The sequence below is a fragment of the Mus pahari genome, chromosome 9 (assembly GCF_900095145.1).
Source record: "Mus pahari chromosome 9, PAHARI_EIJ_v1.1, whole genome shotgun sequence".
Classification (NCBI taxonomy): Eukaryota; Metazoa; Chordata; class Mammalia; order Rodentia; family Muridae; genus Mus; species Mus pahari.
In genome coordinates this window covers 89,154,572-89,174,336 of record NC_034598.1, presented here as the reverse complement: position 1 = coordinate 89,174,336, position 19,765 = coordinate 89,154,572, and the positions used below count along the sequence as shown (strand labels likewise).

The 19,765-nt window shown below is 46.0% G+C and overlaps 1 protein-coding gene across 1 annotated transcript in view; it reads right to left on the bottom strand.

Annotated features, from left to right (window-relative positions):
• Nucleotides 1–19,765, bottom strand: part of Syn3 (synapsin III) — a 430,935-nt gene that overhangs the window by 24,767 nt on the left and 386,403 nt on the right. Inside the window, exon 8 of the mRNA XM_021204345.2 lies at nucleotides 1,661–1,803. Within this exon, the coding sequence (XP_021060004.1) occupies nucleotides 1,661–1,803 (143 nt within the window). The remainder of the gene's footprint in view (nucleotides 1–1,660; nucleotides 1,804–19,765) is intronic.

Sequence of the window (19,765 nt, the reverse complement as noted above, 5' to 3'; positions counted from 1 at the left end):
GTGTGTGTGTGTGTGTGTGTGTGTGTGTGTGTGTACACGTGTACCTGTTGAGTCTGGAGGAAAACCTGGGGTATCATCCCTAGAATGCCCAAAGACATTGGCTGAGAGGTAACCAGTTAGGATAGCTTGGCTGCTCACTGAGCCCCAGGAGCCTCCCCAGGGCTAGGATTACCATTGTGCACCATCCTATCTTCTTAGGTGGGTGCTGGGAATCAAACTCTGGTCCTCATGCTTGCACTTTCCCAAGTGAGCTATCTCCCCACTCACCACCTGGACATTTACACACAACTGTGTCTTTCTGATGGCTTAGGAAATCTGGGTAAGAAGCCGTGGCATTCACGAAAAGGCACAGCACAAATAGGCACAGCTTTGGTTGACTTGGCATCTTTACAGAAGCAGGTGACAGCTTCGCTTGTCCACAGGATTCTCAGGCAAAAGCTATGCTGCATAGAATCACATGGACAGACAGACTGCCATTTCCTGATATGGAACTATGGCCATAGTCAGTGCTGCATGAGGGTGACAAGAAGAAGGCCACACTTGGCTGTTGGGTCTCACCATTTGAAGTGGAACCAGCAACAACATTCCAAAATGAGGGGGGACACAGAGGCCCAGAAGCAGGCAAGACCTCTGCAAGGGGGAGCCTTTCCACCTGCTCCAGAGTCACACTGAAACTGACGGCCTTAGCTCCAGAGTCACACTGAAACCGATGGCCTTAGCCCCAGAGTCACACTGAAACCGATGGCCTTAGCCCCAGAGTCACACTGAAACCGATGGCCTTAGCCCCAGGTTAGCCTAACCTTTGTTGATTCACACTGAAGCAGAGACAAGGGACTGCCTTTGTCAACACGGCATTCGTGCTCTTCATTTAGAGGTTGCACCTCTACTTCCATCTTGCTCAAACTATCTGCCTTCCCGCTGGGACTCACCATAGGGGTTTCCTGCCTCTCTCTAACCAAAGCAAGGGACAGATCACACTGTGAGATACGTGCTGCAGAAGACTCCGGTGGGTCCTTCACCTATTGGTGCGATGACCATCAACTGTCACTTCTGGCTCTGTAGATCCCCGGGGCTGCCCTGAATCTCAATGCTTCAATCAGTAATGTCATGGGATGTCTGTTTGATTTTAGAAGTTTCTGTTCACCTATGATTTTATAACATTTTTTTTAAAAAAAAGCAAAACATAATATTCAGAAGTAGTTTCTATTGCTCGCAACCAGAGAATTTAATGTGTTTTTTTTTAATGAATGATCTTGTTGGTTCTAGAGAATAACAGATTGCTGTTCAATATACATACCAGACCATACATCTTTCTCGGACACATAGAAAATCCTGACCCTTCAGCAAGATACTCGAATGAGTCCTTGATTTACACTAATCTCTGTCTCTGTCTGTCTCTACACACACACACACACACACACACACACACACACACACACACACACACACACACACCGCTTTCTAGAGAGATCTATCCGGATCTGCAACAGAACCCGAGGAGAGGATGCACTATGAGTCCTGGTACAAGGAAGGACTCCTCACACCTTCCAGACCCCGCCCGCTGACTCCTCCCACAGTCCATCCCCTCCCACTGACTCCTCCCACATTCCGGCCCTGCCCACTGGCTCCTCCCACTTCCCAGCCCCACCGGCTGACTTACATGTATGCCTTGTAGTTGGATCCAATCTTCTGTATGCGGATGTCATACTTGGAGTCAATAAAGGCCTCCGTGGTGGCATAGGTTTTGGCCATGGCCACCACGCTGGTGATGTCCTGGTAGTCATGCTGGTTTTCTACTTTGATCTGTGGGGTAGGGAGGACATGTGAGTGTGGCTGTCCATCTAGTCCCCATTGTGTATCTGCCCAGACCAGAACGGGGCACTCCAATCTGTCTTACAGGAGGCGTATCGTCTCACTGCCTACTCCCAAGGGACACAAGAGGAAGGGACTGGTTCCAGCTGGGAAGGCAAGGGCCCTTTAGGGAACAGGTGAGCTACAAAGGGGTTTAGAATAATAAATACTTATATTTTAGACAAGGTCTCCCTCTCCCTCTCTTCCTGTCTCCCCTCCCTCTTTCCCCCTCTCCCCATCTCCTCCTCTACCTCTTTCTACCTTCTTCCTTCCCTACCCCCCTTTTCATGTAGTCCTGGAACTTCTTACGTTGATCAGGTTGGCCTTGAATTCACAGAGATTCCCCTGCCTCTGCCTCCTGAGTGCTGGATCGAAGGTGTGTACCACCATGCCCAGTCTGTGAACATACATTCTGGGTGTGTGATTGGTGGCATGGGGGAGAGTGTTGAAGGACAAACCATGAGGAACATCAGAGCTTCTTGGGAAAGGTGGCTGGTCACGTTGTTGGGGGTTGTTGGGGGTAGGAAAGTGGGGACAATGGCTGGGTGGTATCCTAGGGGACAGTTCATGAAAGGTTCTGCTGGCTCTCATCATGTGCTCAGATTTTGGAAGCCACAGGAAGAGAGACTGGAGTTTAAGTGAGCAAGTGCTTTAATTTGTGTCTTTAGGACAATCATTCAACTGTATAAGGGGTTGAATGGAAGAGTGTAATAGACAACGGAGAAACTAATTAGAAGAAAGTGGTGTGTGTGTACCGTGTTTGCATGCATTTAGTGGTTGCTATGTGTATGGTATGTTTTGAGTGTTCATGTGGAATTTGTTGTATATATCTTGGGTTTATACCTGGTGCTACTGTCTGTATACTGTAGTGTGTATTTGGATGTATGCTTGTGGCTTTATAGTTCAGAAGCTTGAGGGAGAAACTTGCCCTGTTTATTGGGTTGAGGCCAGAACCACGGGGTAATGCTTTGGGGTACAAAAGAGGTCTTAAGAAAGCTCCCAAGACCAAGTGCAGGGTACAAAATCAATTCTCTATGGCAGTGAGCTCAAGTAGAAGCTGGATCTTAGAGTACATGGACAACAAAGTGGAATGCCCCTTCCAGCTGGCCATGGAAACCCTACTTGTCTTCCTTTCTTTTCTCATGTTGACAGTGGAACATCTGACCCTGGACCAAAGGCAGGGAGAAGCCCCAAGGGGCTGAGTGCAGGGACAGTGTGGCTGGAATTGGGACAAGAGTAGAGCTGAACCCCAGGGTACCTTCTCTCCCATGTCCCCTGCCCGCTGCATCTCAGCTCTGATAACACCATCCCTTCCATCGTGTGGTCTACGCACATTCGTACCAACTTCACAGCATACAAAGGGCACCCTCGGGGGCAAGGCGTGCAAGCTACACATTATGGTCTTTCTACAGATGTGGTAACTGAGTTGTCTCTATGGAAAGTCAGTGCATCAGAGCACAGCGCCTATAATAAAACCCTGACCCAAAGGCCTATCTCTGTTACTAAGTAGTTCAGGGTCTTTGCAAGTGCAGGCTTTCTCTTCACCATGAGAGTTGTAGGTACGCAAGCCATCTCTTTGTCCTTGAAGAGTCCAGCCTTGTAGTAATGATGCTCAGGCACATGGCACAGAGCAAACAAGGTCGACCAGGAAAGGTCCCTACATTCTATTCATTTTCCAGCTTGGAGGATCCCTCTCTCCTTCCAGCTGTAGTGGAGGGGGAAGTGTGCCTTGCTCCTTCGTCTTGGGTCTCCTGAAGCTCTAACTGCTGGATGTTCCCCCTCCTTTTAGCAACAGGACCCTACAGTTTAATCTGAGAACCCGGTCTCCAAGATACAGATTCTTTTGTTCTAGTGTCCAAGTGGATGTGGTGAACTCTTTAAGTTCTAGCCAGTGAGAACGAAGTAGATGTGATGTGAGCTGCCCGTTGGTGCTCCCTGGAGGTTAAAAGACCTCCAATTCCCCTTTCCTTCTTTCTTATGGCTGTGATGAGGATATGGTAACTGGAGTAGCAGCAGTCATCTTGGGCAATGAGATAGGAGTCATATTTTGAGGATGGCTGAGTGGCAATATGGAGGCCCCCAGTGTTGTAAACCCCACTCAGTATTTTGCACCTTTAGATTCTTGCAGGAAAGAGCAATGAACTTTAACTTGGTTGAGTTCTGTTGTTTTTGGATTCTGTGAGATAAGCTGAACTGTCTCTTTGTCCTTTCTTTTTAGTCTCAGTTATTGTGATTATCATGATGGGACAAGTCAACAGAGGGCACTTTGGGTTCTCACCGTTCTCTGTTTCCCCTAGCTTCCACTTTACGCTTCTCTCCCAAGCCACGGTCTTCACGACTCACTCTCTTAGATCACACTGGAGTCACTTTGACCTCTGTTTTATTTATATGGCTCATTACTATGACAAGCTGCCTGGCAAAAGCAACTTGAAGTTGGAAGGGTAGGTTTATTCTGGCGCACCGTTTGAGGAAATAGCCCAGCGCGGCAGTAAAGCCCTGTTGGTGGGAGCATGGAGTGTCCAATCACATCCTATCCACGGTCACCAAGCAGAGCTATGAGTTGTCCACCTAATCCTCCTTTACATTCACCCTGGCAGTTGGGATGGGACTTTGCACTTCAGCTAACCTAAACTAGGTGAGCCCTCATGGATAACTCTTCTGTGGGTTCTTTCAAAAGAGCCAAATGTCCCTAGCAACAGGATATTGTTTTCTTTACAGAGTGCTCTGCAGATTGTATAACACTGGGACTCCATAAAATCCTGGCTCTTCTCTGGATCTACTGTGCCTGTCTCCCTTTAGACACTGAGCTTCTTGGGGATAGAGATGGACAATAGATGTTGTTTTAAGTCGTAACATTCCTGTCTGGCATGCTAATTATAGGTGTTAAAAGGTGTTTTCTGGAATGACTCTAAGAAGCTGGATAGAGACGAGAACTTGTGGTTGGGAGAGGGTCAGGTAGAGGAGGACATAAATGAGTCAGAGAATGGCAAAGTAAGTGTGCTTTGGGGGTGTTCATTTTTCCTACAATATATGTGTAGGTGTGTGGAGACCCAAGGTTGGTGTCATGAAACATCTTCAGTTATTCTTCCACCGCATTCATTGAAGCGGAGTCTTTCAATCAAAGCCAGAGCTCACCCATACGGCTAGTCTTACTGGCCACATCCCTCAGGTCTCTCCTGTCTCTGCCTTCAAGGGAGAGCTCCTTGGTGGCATTACAGGCAGGCTGCCATGCTCACTTACCATTTATGTGAGCTCTGGGGATTTGAACTCCAGTAGGGCTTACCCACTGAATTATCTCACTAGCCCCTGGAAAAGTATGTCTTTTTATAAGATGATTTTTTTTTTTTAATTTCTAGGCTGGATGTTACCATGTCAGAGTGCCAAAAGTCCCAATGGAACCAGGAATCCTGGAAAAGAGGCAGGTGGCATGTAGCTGGCTGGCAGAGCTGAAGAGGACTCTGAGATGACCCTTAGGACAGAGATGTATGGTATTAAGGACCATAAGAAGCACAGTTGTGGGATGTAGAGTTGTCCCTGGCCAGGGAAACTCGGCACTCTGTCTGACTTACAGCCTGGAAAAGCCTCCACGGATTCACAAAGATGGGATGAAAACAGGAAGACCCAAACGAGCTGTGATTCAAGGAGACCCATGTGCCAGCCTGAGTGTGGGGCCAGAGAACTCCAACTGTGAAGGCACAGCCTCACCACCCACCCCATCTTGCCTGCAGCTCTGCTCTTTTCTCCCCTCCTTGCTTCCTTTTGCCGTCTCTCTTCTTCCTTCCCCACCTCATTGTTCCTCTCTCCTGTTAACATCCCCTTCTCTCCCTCTTTTATGTGTTCCATCTTCGCATTTAACTGGTTGTTTGCTTCCCATCTCTCTCTCTAGGTGTTTTCTGTCACCCTCTTTTGCCCCCTCATCTTCGGCTTGCCTTTCCCCTCCTCTCATGGTCATTCTGCTCTCTGTTTCCTATGATGTCTCTGTCCCTCCTGCCCACTTCTCCCTACGATATTCATATTCATGTTTAGGGTTCCACCTACTTCTCCCTTACTGCCCATAGAACTGCTTTACTTCCCTTGTGTGTATATGTGTATGTGTATATGTAGTATATTATGTATGTTATGTATATTATATATATGATGCAAATGTACACATATATGTATATATTATATATGATGTATATGTATATGCATATGATGTATAGGTATATGATATATATGTGTATATGCATGTACACACATGTGTGCATGTTAGTGTGTATGCTGAAGAGACACTAGGAGGGAAAGTGGCCAAAGAGAACAACAGGAACTGCAGAAGGGCCAGGATTTATGATGGGAATTCTTCTGTGAAGACCTGGAATTCCAACCTGGGACAGGAGAAAGATCTATGCTCCCAAAGGACTGCTTGTCATGTGCTCAGACATCTCCAATGAGAGGCAGGGTCTGTGAACAGTCATGGCCGCTCCTTTCTCTTCAGGGAGCCTCTACCTGTCTCACTGTATGTTGGCCCAAGAATAAAAGAAAGGTGCACGCCTTTAATCCCAGCACTTGGGAGGCAGAGGCAGGTGGATTTCTGAGTTTGAGGCCAGTCTGGTCTACAAAGTGAGTTCCAGGACAGCCAAGGCTACACAGAGAAACCCTGTCTCGAAAAAAACAAAAAACAAAACACAAAACAAAACAAAACAAAACAAAAAGTCCCTGTGAACTGTCTTGCCATCTGCCTGTATCTGCTAAGCAGATTGTGTAATACTGAGGCTAGAGAACAAGTTAATTCCAAAAACCTTAGAAGCACAGTGATTCCCAGGGTTACTTAAAACAATTCCGGGTTCTAAGCTACCAGTGCCATACACTGTTGAATCACTTCATTTGCTAATTTTCATGGATTTTCTTCTATTTGACTCATTTTGCTTTTTTTTTTTTTTAATTATGAGACACATGAATAAATGGCCAGTGAATGAGCAAGTGTAATGCCATCCAAGCCTCCGGGATTTCCATCTGACCGTCAGTTTACTCCATTGTTGTGGTTTGAATATTTGGTGTCCTCCACAAGCTTGTGGATTTGAACCCTTGGTGTCCAGCTTGTTCAATATGGCTGTGGGACCTTCTGGACATGGGACTTAAGTGGCTGAAATGAGGCCGTAGGGGAGGGACTAGAGGGTTTATAGACCGACCCTATGTGCTCTGAGATCCCTACTCCTTAGTCCATTACGAGAAGCTACAGTAACAACAATACATATACAATAAATGACCAGCAAATACATATACTTATTTTAATAACATCTACTGTGTTCTTGGACCTCTGCAATGAGTCTCGGATTTCTATGATCCTACATACCACAGAGTTGAAATGGGCCTTATATGAGCATGGAGGAAGCAGTTTGCATTGAAGGAATTACTGTAGGACACAAAGTGTTTACCTATGGTTCTATGTTAGCAAAAAATCCTCAACAATTAGCCAACTAAAGAAAACCAACTTCTATTGAGCACCTGGAGTGTGGTAGACATTAAGCTAGGCAAGTCCTTGGATAATTAATTATTATAATTTAATTAAAAATTACAATCATCCTGTAAAGTAGCTATTATCTCATTCAAGAATTAAGAAAGGCAAACTTCAGAGAAGTGACTTAACTAACATCTGGAATTTTGTCTGAGAATGGTCCATCAAGATTATGAGTGATGTAGAGATGAGAGTGACCATTGGCACAATGGGCTAGGAAGATGGGTGGGAACAAAGAGGCTGGGGAAGTGCAAAAATGTCCTCTAAGACTGAAATATTCTGTCACCCAAGTCCAAGGAGAGATGTGAACTTTCAGGACTTCACGCTTGACAATGACCTGGAAGCATTATCTAGGACATCTCCACATGCATCTTAGAAGGGCAAATATTAAGTGGAACTGCATTAGTAGATAGTTAATAGGCAGCTAATAGATATCAAGCCCCATGGATAAGAATAATCAGTTTCCTGTCCCTCTTATACCCCCACACTCCGGGCCAGGACCTGATGTCCCACATCTGTAAACACTGTTATCCCCTCTTAGCTAGGGGTGTTGTGCCCCTGGTTTTATCCAACTGCAGATAGAAAATATTTGGCCAAAATATGTTCATACTAAACATATGGAGACCTTTTGTCATTATTCTTTAAACAACAACAGCCGCAACACACACTTTACAAAGCATTTGCATGGTCTTAGATATGATACGTTGTAGAGAGAATCTCTTATAAGCATCACCTGCCATTAAAAAAGCTGATGATCAATGAGCTGAGGCAGGAAATAGGAGGATGGACACTGGCAAGAAGAGAGAGGATTCTGGGAAATAGTGAGAGTATAAGAGAGAGAACCAGACAGGGGAGACGGACATAAACTAGAGGTAGCTGAACTCAGGATACAATAAAGGAGATTCTAGAGAGATGCTGAGGAAGATGCTAAGGAGATGCGATATTATATATCTAACCAAGTGGTAGATATATAATAGTTTAACTGGACTAAATGAGTTACGAGCTAGTCAGGGAATGAGCCAAAGCTTATGGTCTAGGCATTTAATAATAAATAATTAGTTTTAGAGTCACCATTCCAGGAGCAGGACTGGGAAGAAAAGATGGCTTAACTTTTTTTTTTTTTTTTTTTTTTTTTTTTAAGAATAAGTAGATGTGCAGGAGTGTATAAATGTATGTGTGTGTGTGTGTGTGTGTGTGTGTGTGTGTGTGTTATGTGCTGTGGGACCGTGAAACGCAGCCTGTTTTCTGGTTGAGCTAGGTTTAAACCCTGGAGACCCAGATGTGCCTTCAAGGGACAGAAGGCGTTTGCCTGCCATGTTCCTAGACACCAGGCTTCTAACACAAAGCCTCAGCTCTCCATAATTCTGTGACCATCAGTCACGTAGGGCAATGCTCAAAGCCCCTCCACAGGTAGAGGATGTGACTACAGATCATGTAGCCTTAAGACAGCTCTTCATTTTAATGTGGTACCGAAAATCCTGAAGGGCATAGCCAATTAAGCTTTCGTTCCCATACAACCCCCCCCCTGCAAAAGATATTTAACCTCAGGCCCACCCAGAGAAAGTGGGGTACGGTTTCACTCATCACAACTCTCCACCACGACAATAATCACTTTAAAACCATAGACTGCCTCTTCTCATCAGGACCGCTGTGGGGAACAATGGAGCAGGTCTTCCTCTAAAGAGCCACGAGTCTAATCTCTGCGTTCTCAGCTAAGGTCTCCACCAAGCCAAGCTGCCTGCCCGCAAGCCAAGGACACTCTTGTCCCTGCGAGAATCAGTTGGAGCTCTCTCTTCCTGCCCTTTTCCCTCCGGCCCCGGGCCAGATCCCCGAGAGCCCCTACTCTGTTCTCAGCTCTCTCACAACATCGAGCAGTGTCTGAGGTGTCCAAGATCTAGAACCTACTGTCCCTGGCCTCTGTGTGGCCCGGGGACCCGGCAGTTCCCCAGGGACCTCAGACTGAGCTTCCCCACTCCTGGAGCAGGGTCCTGCGACTTCTCACAGACCAACGCTTCGCCCAGCAGCGGTGTGGGGTGAGCTCAAACTTCCCGCGTCCCGCCTCCACGATGCCGGGCACCATTTTAAACCTACAATGTGCCAGCATGAAAATACTTTACTAATGTCTTAGTCTTTTTTCCTCCCGATAAAACATTCTGGTATAGGCAATTTAAGGGAGAAAGAATTGATTCTGGCTCACAGTTCAAGATATACAGCTGCTCATATTGTATCCATAGCCAAAAAGAAGACAGCAATGGATGCTTTTTACTGTTCAGCTTGCTTTCTCTTTACAGTTCATTATTTCCTGCAGAGGGAATAACCCAACCCACAGTTAAGACGGGGCTTCCCACATCAATTAACTTAATCAAGATACCCCACCCAGGCATGCCTAGATACCCATTTTCCTGTGATCTCAGAATCTGTCGACATTAACCATCACAATGAAGAGTGTGAGGATCTGTGGATTTGGTGTCTGGTGACACAAAACCAATGCCTCATGGGTTCTCAGAGATACATTCTTAGGTAGGTTTATTTAGTCATTAAGCAATTAGTTAGCTCTCTGTTACTCTCCATGAACTGTTATACACGTTTGCTGTAGACTGGATCTGAAACGCCATCAAAGAGCCACGTGTTAAAGGCTTCCGCTTCCTCCCAGGGTGTACTGGGAAGTGGTGGGACTTTCTGATGTGGCCTAGTGGGAAGACTTTCGGTCACTGTGGTGTGTGTGACTTGGAGAAGGATACTGGGATCTCAGCTCCTGTTCTCCTCTTTGCTTCCCAACCATCACTAGGTGAGTACATTTCTGCCACCATAAACCCAAGCGGTCGAGGACTGAAACATCCATAGCTGGGAGCCAGAACGAGCTTTTGCTCTTTTAAAGTTGATTATCTGGTAATTTTTTTGACAGTAACAGAAAGTTGACGCACCGTGTTTAAGCCAACCAAGTGTTGCTGGTGCGATAGAAAACGAGGGAGATGCTGTGGAATAAGATACAGTGGGGTGAGGTGGGCAAGGGATGACGAATGGGAAGAGAGTCCACCCAGAGGATGAGTGAGGACAAGCTTGAGCAGACACGTGAGTGAAGTGAGGGTAGCCATGCAGGCCAGGGCCTGAAGGCTTGCGTGCTCAGAGCCCGATGGATGCGTTTCTGATGGAGGGAGGGGCCTAGAGCCACACCCAGAGCATGCCGAGGGATCCTGGACGCCACAGCATTGGAGACATTTGAAGAGATGAAAAGGCTCTATAGGCAGCTTTCATTCGGAGGGTGTTAGAGAAGAAAATACCACATGCCTTTCTGCCTAATCAGTAGTTGACACAGCCATGGGACATGGCTCATAAATATTGGGCAACCGCAACTTAACACAGCAATAACTGTTGGGGGGTTGGTCTGGTGTTTCCTGTATTCATACGCCAAGTTCTCTACTCCAAGATCTGGTTGCCCCAAGATGAGCAAATTCCCACGTACACCAGCCTTTGTTGTGTAAACCTTACTCTCTAATTTAAAACCGTTGGTTAAATAAAAATGGCTACAGCCAATTACTGGGGAGAAGAATAGAGAGAGGTGGAGTTTGAGTTTCTGGGCTGGGGTCCCAGGTAGGAACCATGAGGGAGAGGGAGAAAGCTGAGGGAGAGGGAGAAAACTGAGAGAGAGGGAGAGAGGAGAAAGGTGAGGGAGAGAGAGAGAGGGAGAGGGAGAGGGAGAGGGACAGGGAGAGGGACAGGGACAGGGACAGGGACAGGGACAGGGACAGGGACAGGGAGAGACATCTCATTAGTCATGATGGACCTGCAGTAGCACATGCTAGAGATGCTGCTTCCCAGGACATCAGAGTGCTGGAGCGGAAATGACCCAGGGACATCCAAACAGCAAGTATTTGGGGAGCACAATTGTGGAAGTAGCCGGCCTAGCATTAGAGAATTAGATTAGGAATAATCTCCCAGTCATTGTGCAGGGCCTGGTAAATAAATCACAGTTTGAGTCTCATTCATTAGAAGCTAGATGGAGATATGGGTAATTCATATTATACAACAAGTAACTGTATATCCTTGGTGGAAAGTATGTAATGAATTCTTTAAAATGACAAAGAAAGAAGTGTATATAGGTTGATATTCGGTGACCACATCGTGGGAATAATGGAAAGGCTGTTTGAAAAGGCCCATGGTAGCCGTAATGTCAGCATTATAAGGAGCCCTTCCCCTCCCTCTTAGTATCCCTCCCTCCTTTCCTCGCCCCCATCCTTCCTCTTTCAATTCCTGCTCCCATGTTTGCCAAGTGTTACACCACCCAGTCATACCCCTAGCCCTAAATGAAAAATAAATACAATTTGAAAAATCAAAGTAAGTTAAATCTCTCTTATCTAAAATTGAATTCAAAATGTCAGTGTAGATTTTTGATCTGTTTTTTTTCCTATGCCCCCCAAAAGACCTAGAAGAAGTGGCCATCAAAATAGCAAAGAACATGCTTAAGCACTTTGATTATGGTCCTTAAAAATGCTTTTATCTCAAGGAGAGCCACACTCCTTGAGGGATGACTGATCCCAGGATTTAGGTAGAAAATGTGTGTTGAGCTGGGAGCACCTCATCGTAGTGAGAAGAGAGAAGCACACATCAAGACCGCGAATCTACCGGACAAAGGACTCCTAGAACCAGAGACGGATCATTTGAGTGTCAGAAAGAATAATGAATTCAACAGATGTAAATACATCGAATTGTTAACAATCCACAACTTAAAAGTAAGTAGCTGCCACCTTTGGAGGAAATTAAGACACATCATTATTCTGAAAAGAATGAAGAAATGTTCTTTTCTGATGATACATGAAGGGTTGAGGGCCAAGAAGGGCATCCTTTGGCAAACCCCATAGCAACAGTGTATCCAGGCAAAAGTGGTAGATGCCCAGATTGTTGGGGAAGAATTGCTAGCGGTCATGAAGACAATACCTGAACTCATGCATTAGTTTCACATGAAAAGAGAACTCCCAGACACGGGTTTGCCCAGGCATGATGTGGGATAATGTCCTTACCCATTCAAGGAGTGTTCTCTCTTCATCTTAGGACCTGGCTTGCATGACATCTTAGAATCTATCCTCCCAGCTCCCAGGGAAGATAGTGACAGCACCGTGGGTTGCTACCAGATAAACTCAGAATGGAGGAAGTCCTATAGGAAAAGTACTTGTTTTTCCTCTCAATAAATACATATCACAGGGGAAAGCCCCAGTAACAACAGAGGCAGAAGGGCTGCCATAGTCACTCTGGCTGGGCGAAGTCAGGCTTTGTGTGACTTCAGCCAGGATAAGGGACGACTCACATGGCTGAGTAGCACTTGGAAAGCTGAGGCAGAATCAGAGGCCAAACTGGGCTACACAGTGAGTACTAGGTCAGTTAGGGTTACATACCAGGACTCTTACTAAAACATCATCATCATCATCATCATTATCATCATCATCAAACAACAACAACCAACAAAGCAAAAGATCCAAATAAAAAGGGTAGCTATTGAACACTGATTGCATGTTAGATCGAGCATTACTAAGTTTTAGGTGTAATAATGGCATTCGGCTATGTTACAACACAAAAGAAGCCTTTATGTGTTAAAAATACATTTGGGGCTATTTCTGGATAAAATGGCTTGCTATCTGGGATTTGCTTTGAAACCATCCGGCGAGCCATAGAGACAGAAAGAAGAGGGGTGGCTGCCAGGACCCGAGGCGAAGGGGTGGCTGGAGGGGTTGAGGGAGGTTAGCAGGGACTTCTAATGCGGATGGAGCATGGAGATGGATTCCAGGGTGCTCATGCCTGCTAGCTGGACATACACCAAGGGGTGGTGGTGGTAAACAACATGGAATCACATACTTTAGAAGGAGAAACTGTCTGAGAACCAGATCTCAGATTTTAAAAATAAAAATGGAGGAGCGTGTGTGTGCGTGTGTGTGTGTGTGTGTGTGTGTGTGTGTAGCAAAACTGACCATGGATAAATACTGGTGGAAGCTGAAGACTGGCCATTTTCTCCTCTTTCGTGTATACTTGAAAATTTCCATAATAAAAATTTAAAACCTGGTAGGACTGAGAGAAAAAAAGACAAAATGGACAAGGATATAAAAATATAGTCAGAAGGAGGTTAAAAGTGCAGATGGAAATGTCTGGCAGTGTGTGTTGTAAACAACAAAAGCAGCAACTTGGGTCAGACACCATCCAGTTTCTTTCTCTAAGGGCAAAGAAATCACAGCCATTCCAGCCGCACAAGCAATGTGGTATTCGCCCATGCTTCCTCCAGGGGGCGCTGTGGGGGCAGCCCAGCTATCATCTCCAGTGACAGCTGTCATTCACCGTAGGCTCTCTCCTCGGTTCCAGTCGCCATAACAGAACCTTGCATGTTGAGATTCAAAAACAGCAGAGGATTACTCTCACGGCTCCGGGGGCTGGGAGGTCTGACATCAAGGGTGTCATGGTTGGAGGTGGGCACACTTCTTGGCTTGCAGGTGACTTGCCGCAGTCTTGCCGGGTCCTCACATGAAGAGAGTAGGAACAGGCTCACTGGTGTCTCTTCTTAGATGAACGCTAGACTCAGCAGGAGAGTCCTACCCATGGCACATCAATTAAACCTCTCAAAGGCCCCATTTGTAAATATCATCACATTGGGGTTAGAGCTCTCTCTCTCTCTCTCTCTCTCTCTCTCTCTCTCTCTCTCTCTCTCTCTCTCTCTCTCTCTCTCTCTCTCATTCTGTGTATGCCTTTGGAAGCCAGTGGACAGTTTCAGTTTTCCTTCCTCAAAAGCCATCAACCATGTTATTTTGAGGCAGAGTCTCTCAGTGGCCTGGAGTTCACCAAGTAGGCTGAGCTGGCCAGAGGTCCAGGGATCTGCCGGTCTCCAGATCATGCTAGTGCTGAGATCACAGACAGACACTATTGTACTTGACTCATCTATTATTATTATTATTATTATTATTATTATTATTATTATTATTATTACCTCCTGGGGGTTGAACTCAGATCCTCACGCTTGCAAAGTAAGCCCTTTACTGCCTGAGCTATTTCACAGCTCAACGTGAGCTTTCCTGTTACACAATTCATTGCAAAGAATCTCCTCGTATCCTTATGTCTTTTCCTTAAAACATCATTTCAGGAAAGCAGCTTTCAAGCGATCAAGGGAATGGAATTTTGTAACCACTTTGATCCGTCTTTCATAAAGTGCACTTCTGTAGTTGAAAAAAAAAATCACACACGTATGGTCTAACAAGGGCTACGCTATAAAAGGAAATCTGGAAAAAGATAAAAGTCTCCGTCCTCCTCTGAACCCTAAGCTGTCACCTGCTGATAAGGCTTCTCTGTACTTCACTGGAAATCTCCTTTGAATATGCTGACTCTGGGGACATGTAAAGTGGGCCCCTCCTGTCTCAGCTGGAGCTGAGGAAAGGAGACAAAGTGCCACCTCCCAGTGTGTGCTGGGACAGAGAGGCTGTGTAGCAGGCAGGTAGGTGGACACTGTTGCTCTGGAAGCTGGAGAGCAGAGAGGATGCAGAAAACAAGGTACACTTTGCTCCCACCTCACAGCTGTTGACAGCTTCAGCAGAATGAACGTGCTCTGTGCTGTGGGATGGAGCCTCGCCAGCCTGGGGTGGATCCTTCCCAGATCACCTACAGGACAGCATCGGAGCCACTGCAAGTGGCCTGCGCCCACCGTTTATCTAGGGTAAAAATGCAGAGCTCATATAGTTTGATTGTGTCTTCCAAAGGCTCATGGGTAGGCAGCTTGGCCACCAATGTTCTATTAGGATGTGGTAAGGGAGCTTAAAGAGGTGGATCCTAGGAGGGAGCAATTGGATCGCTGAGGAGGTGGGGGAGATGCCCCCTCTCATGTGACCAGTTCTCATGTGACCTGTGGACCAAAGGTCAGAATCTGGACATGGGCCATTGCCTTGGTGTTCCTTCTAGTTCTGTGGACAGGGATTCATGCAATTCTTTTGTGAATCTGGTTAGTCCTGGAAAGGTGACTATAAAGTGGGGGAAAGGGCTCTCCCTGCTTTCTAGTCATGGGTCTTTGCCATCCGGCGTCATCCAGTCCTACCAGAGCCAATGTATGGTTTTTGAAACCTTAGACCTTTGGTGACTTTATTTATTTATTTATTTTAAATCAAATTACCTAGCAGCAGTTGTATCTTGTGCTGTGGTTGAAAATGAAAGCACACACTGCCGTTTTCTCCATGGTCTCACTAGGGAGGCAACACAATAGAAAGTCTGAAAAATCCAGGCTGAAATCTTAGCCCCATCCCTTTCTTGAGTGACCTTGGGAAAAATTAATCAATGCCTCACTTCCCTCATGTGGCAGAATACAGGTAGCTTGTTGCTGGGCTGTCACTGAGCACTGTAGTGGAACATTATGCAAGGCCCTACATGTAAACGAATCAGAAGACCACTTAGCTCATCACAAGCACTCAACAGATGACACGATTCTTCTTATCTCACCCCTATACCATACCAGCCAGCATAGGGCCCAGCACAAGGAACATTTGCTGAAGAACCAGTGAAGGGGCTATGAGTGGGGACTGAGGGTACAGGGGTGTGCAAGTGCTGAGATCTACATACATCTAATCCATCTTCCCTTTGAGATGAATGCAGAAATGGGGTTCAGACCTTCCCCAGAAGCATGGTGCGTGAGCCCATTTGAAGCCCACTGCATTGTTTCAGACCATTCAAAAACGTCATAGCAAGTGTTAGCCACCTGCTCACGTTAGTCCAGTACATTCCCATCACGTCTCCCTGGAAGTCCAGCTTAGGGGATGTTTCTTCCCGACATGGCCAAGACACACACTTTTTTTTTTTTTTTTTTAAATAAAGATAAACCCATAAGGTAGTTTACTGACCCGGGTTATTGACCAACCAGCTAAAAGCTGAAGGACATTGACCAATAATGATACCCAGTTCTGGACAGTCATTCTATGGTCTTATTTTTTGGCAAGAGGAGCTGTCAGGCCATTGGCAAACAGGCTACTCCTTGTTTGAGATAACAGAAGCACAATCATGGCATACAAATGGAGACTTGTTTTCCTGTTTCTTATACCAGAGAAGCAGGCATCCAGCTCATTTCGAAGCCACAGCAGCATACTAAGAAACTAGCTATATGAGGCAAGGGGGTCAGGCTTCCTGCTTATCCCCTAGGAAGGTTTTAATGACTCTTGCAGCAACTACACTTACAAGGCAGAAGTATGAACAGGTTCTGGGGACCGGGAAAATGGTTCAGTCCAGTTGCCTACTGTGCATGCCCGAGGACCTGAGTTCAATTGTCAGCACCTATACAAAAGCCAGGTATGGTGGCACAGACTTGTAATCCCAGAGCTGGGCGGTCAGCTCCTTGTGTCTTTGCTCAATCAGCAAGTCCTAAGTCCCAGTGAGAGACCCTATCTCTAAAATCAGGGAGGATGGCTCCTGAGAAATGGCTCCAGAGGTTGTCCCCTGCCCTCCATATGCATGTGTACCTGTACACACATGCTAGGCACAAGTTTTCTCCCCTCCCCCTAGAGGAACAGGTTCTGAGTAACATCATTGTCAGGCCATACCCACACTTTAGCTCAGAATCAGTGCTGGAGCTCTTCACCCAAAGCTTAGAGGACATACATAGAAGTTCTGAAAGCCCTAAGCTCTCGGTTCCCAAACTTTCTGGGTTTGTGTTGCCCCATTTAGGGTTTTATTTAAAAAAATATTCTTAGGCCAAAAGATAGCAGTTTCATTTATGAAGAGATTAAAGCTTAACAATTATTTACATCCTGATAAACTTGTTAAGTGTTCCAAGAAATCGCAATGAATATAATATTTCATGACGAATGAATTTAGGATTACTAATAGGGTGTGTAAATTTGTTGGAAACTGAAGGAACTCCCAAACCACAAGGCACCATCTCTCACTTGCTGTTCCTCACTGAGTTTTTCACAGGGCACTTTTGTTTAAAACACAGCCTCCACATATCCCCACCAATTGAGGATACAGTGCATTGGAAGGCACTCAGGATCCAGCCTAGTGCCCTGAGCTTCACGGCTCGTCATTTGCACAGTGACCACTCATGGCTAGTGTACTGGCTAGTTTTGTGTCACAGAGAAAGGAACTTCAGTTGAGGAAATGCCTCCATGAGATCCAGCTGCAAGGCATTTTCTCAATTAGTGATCAAGGGGAGAGGCCCCTTGTGGGTGGTGCCATCTCTGGGCTGGCAGTCTTGGGTTCTATAAGAGAGCAGGCTGCGCAAGTCAGGGGAGGCAAGCCAGTAAGGAACATCCCTCCATGGCCGCTGCATCAGCTCCTGCTTCCTGACCTGCTTGAGTTCCAGTCCTGACTTCCTTGGTGATGAACAGCAATGTGGAAAGTGTAAGCCAAATAAACCCTTTCCTCCCCAACTGCTTCTTGGTCATGATGTTTGTGCAGGAATAGAAATCCTGACTAAGATAGCTGGGAACTGGCGTGCTTCCTTTGAAAGCTCAGAACAGGCGGCGATGCCTCTAGTGCTCCAGGTTGTCTTGATGCAGTCTGGGAAGTGTGACTTTATGTGATTGTTTTCCAGGCTCTTCTCAAGCAGCAAGTAGCAGAAATCTTTGGAGGGGTGTCCCTGCAGGAAGAGACCACTGGAGGAACTAGCCAATGGACTAGATGATACTTCAAACCAGATCACGCTTAAGGGGATTGAAAAACCAACCCTCCCCACTTTTACTTTGAAAGAGTCTTGCTTGCTATATAGCCTAGGTGCAAACTATTGGATCTCATACTTAGCTTCTGAGGGCTGTGATTACAGAGATGGGCCACTGATATTACTCTTAGGAGCATAATATAAGCTCTTTTCAAGACGAAGACACCAGAACCATGGTGTTGGTGTGTGTGTTTGTAAATAAAACTGGTTAGTGAGAGTAAGCTCACTATTTAGACTAATTCTTAAGCATATCTGAAACACACACACACACACACACACACACACACACACACACACACACTTCCCAAGTATGCATTAGAAGTATTTATAGAGTTGGCATGGCATTAGATCCCTATAACCCCAGCACTTAATGGGCAGAGGCAGAAAGACCAAGAACTCCAGGTCATGCTTGACTATGCTCTGAGTTTAAGGTCAGTCGGGGCTACAAGAGACCCTATTTCTAGTATAAAAATAGTTAAGGAACGGTCCCTGTCCCCGAGGAATTCACAGTCTGTGTGGGATAGGACCACAGGGGGACAGATAACTCAGCAGATGGTGATCAGCACCACTGAGGTACAGAGGCAGGACAGAGGCGGGATGCTGGGGGCATACACCACATACACCCTGAACCCCGCAGAAAGCTTCCAGGGGGACATGGTGAACCGCACCTTGGTTCGCCTTCTAGCAATTCCAGAGACTAAAGTGCTCTAGAAGGAGTCTCCTGGTGGCCACTTTCCCTGGCCTCTACGTGGCAATGGGGAACCCAGAATTCTGTCTGTGCCATTCAGTTCCTTTCTACAATGCTGGAAAGAAGCTGGGCCTGGGTCTCCATCGGCCCCTCTTGCAATGTCTTAGGACCCTGGATGGAGATCAAGGAGACTAGCCACATCTAGGTCACTCAGCCTGGAAGTTAGTCATATATTTTGAGGAAAATGTACATTAATCTCATATACTGTGTTTTGAAGAGGAAATGTCTAGGTATAACTGGTATAACTCAGTGGTAAAATAGGCTCTTGGCATATGTGAGGTCCTAAAGGCTGTCTCTAGCACTGCAGGGGTGTAAGGGCTAAATAATAAGACATAGCGGATGCTGATACGGGGATTTTACAGATAGCAGTCTTTTCCTATTCATTATTTGGAAAGAGCTTACTTTTTTTTTGGCTTGTACTGAGTGCTACTAAGCTGCCAGGAAGAGTCCCACCAGGTTTATTCATATCATCTCAGTCTTCAGAAACAATCTTAGGGGCTTCCGGTCATCATGTACCCAGACAAGCCCTGTCTCTGTAAACAACCATATAACTGGGAACACTCTCTGAGGCGACTGTTTGTAGGCAGTGGAAGCAGACCACGCTAGGCCACGGTGACTGAGAGGGGGGACCTCTGGATAGAGGTCCTGCGTTAGCCCAGCCCCCTTCAGCCGGCTTTTGTCTACTCTGCTTTTATGCAGGACTCGTTTTTTTTTTTTTTTTTTTTTTTTTTTGCACAGTGTTTNCCTGCCACTCCTCAAACAATCCAAGCTTTGGAGTTTTGCATCTGCCATCCTCTGCCTGGAAAGCTCTTCCCTCTTGTTTATGATATTCTCTGTCTTCATTCTTGGCTTGACTATCATGACTTTGGATGATTTTTCTGATAGCTCCACTGTATTTCTCTCTCTTTAAACAACCCGTTTCTAGGACCGAGAAGGCTTTATAATAGTCTGTTTATTTACTTGTTTATATGCTGGCTGCTTTTTCTACTAGGTCACAGTTTGCATATGA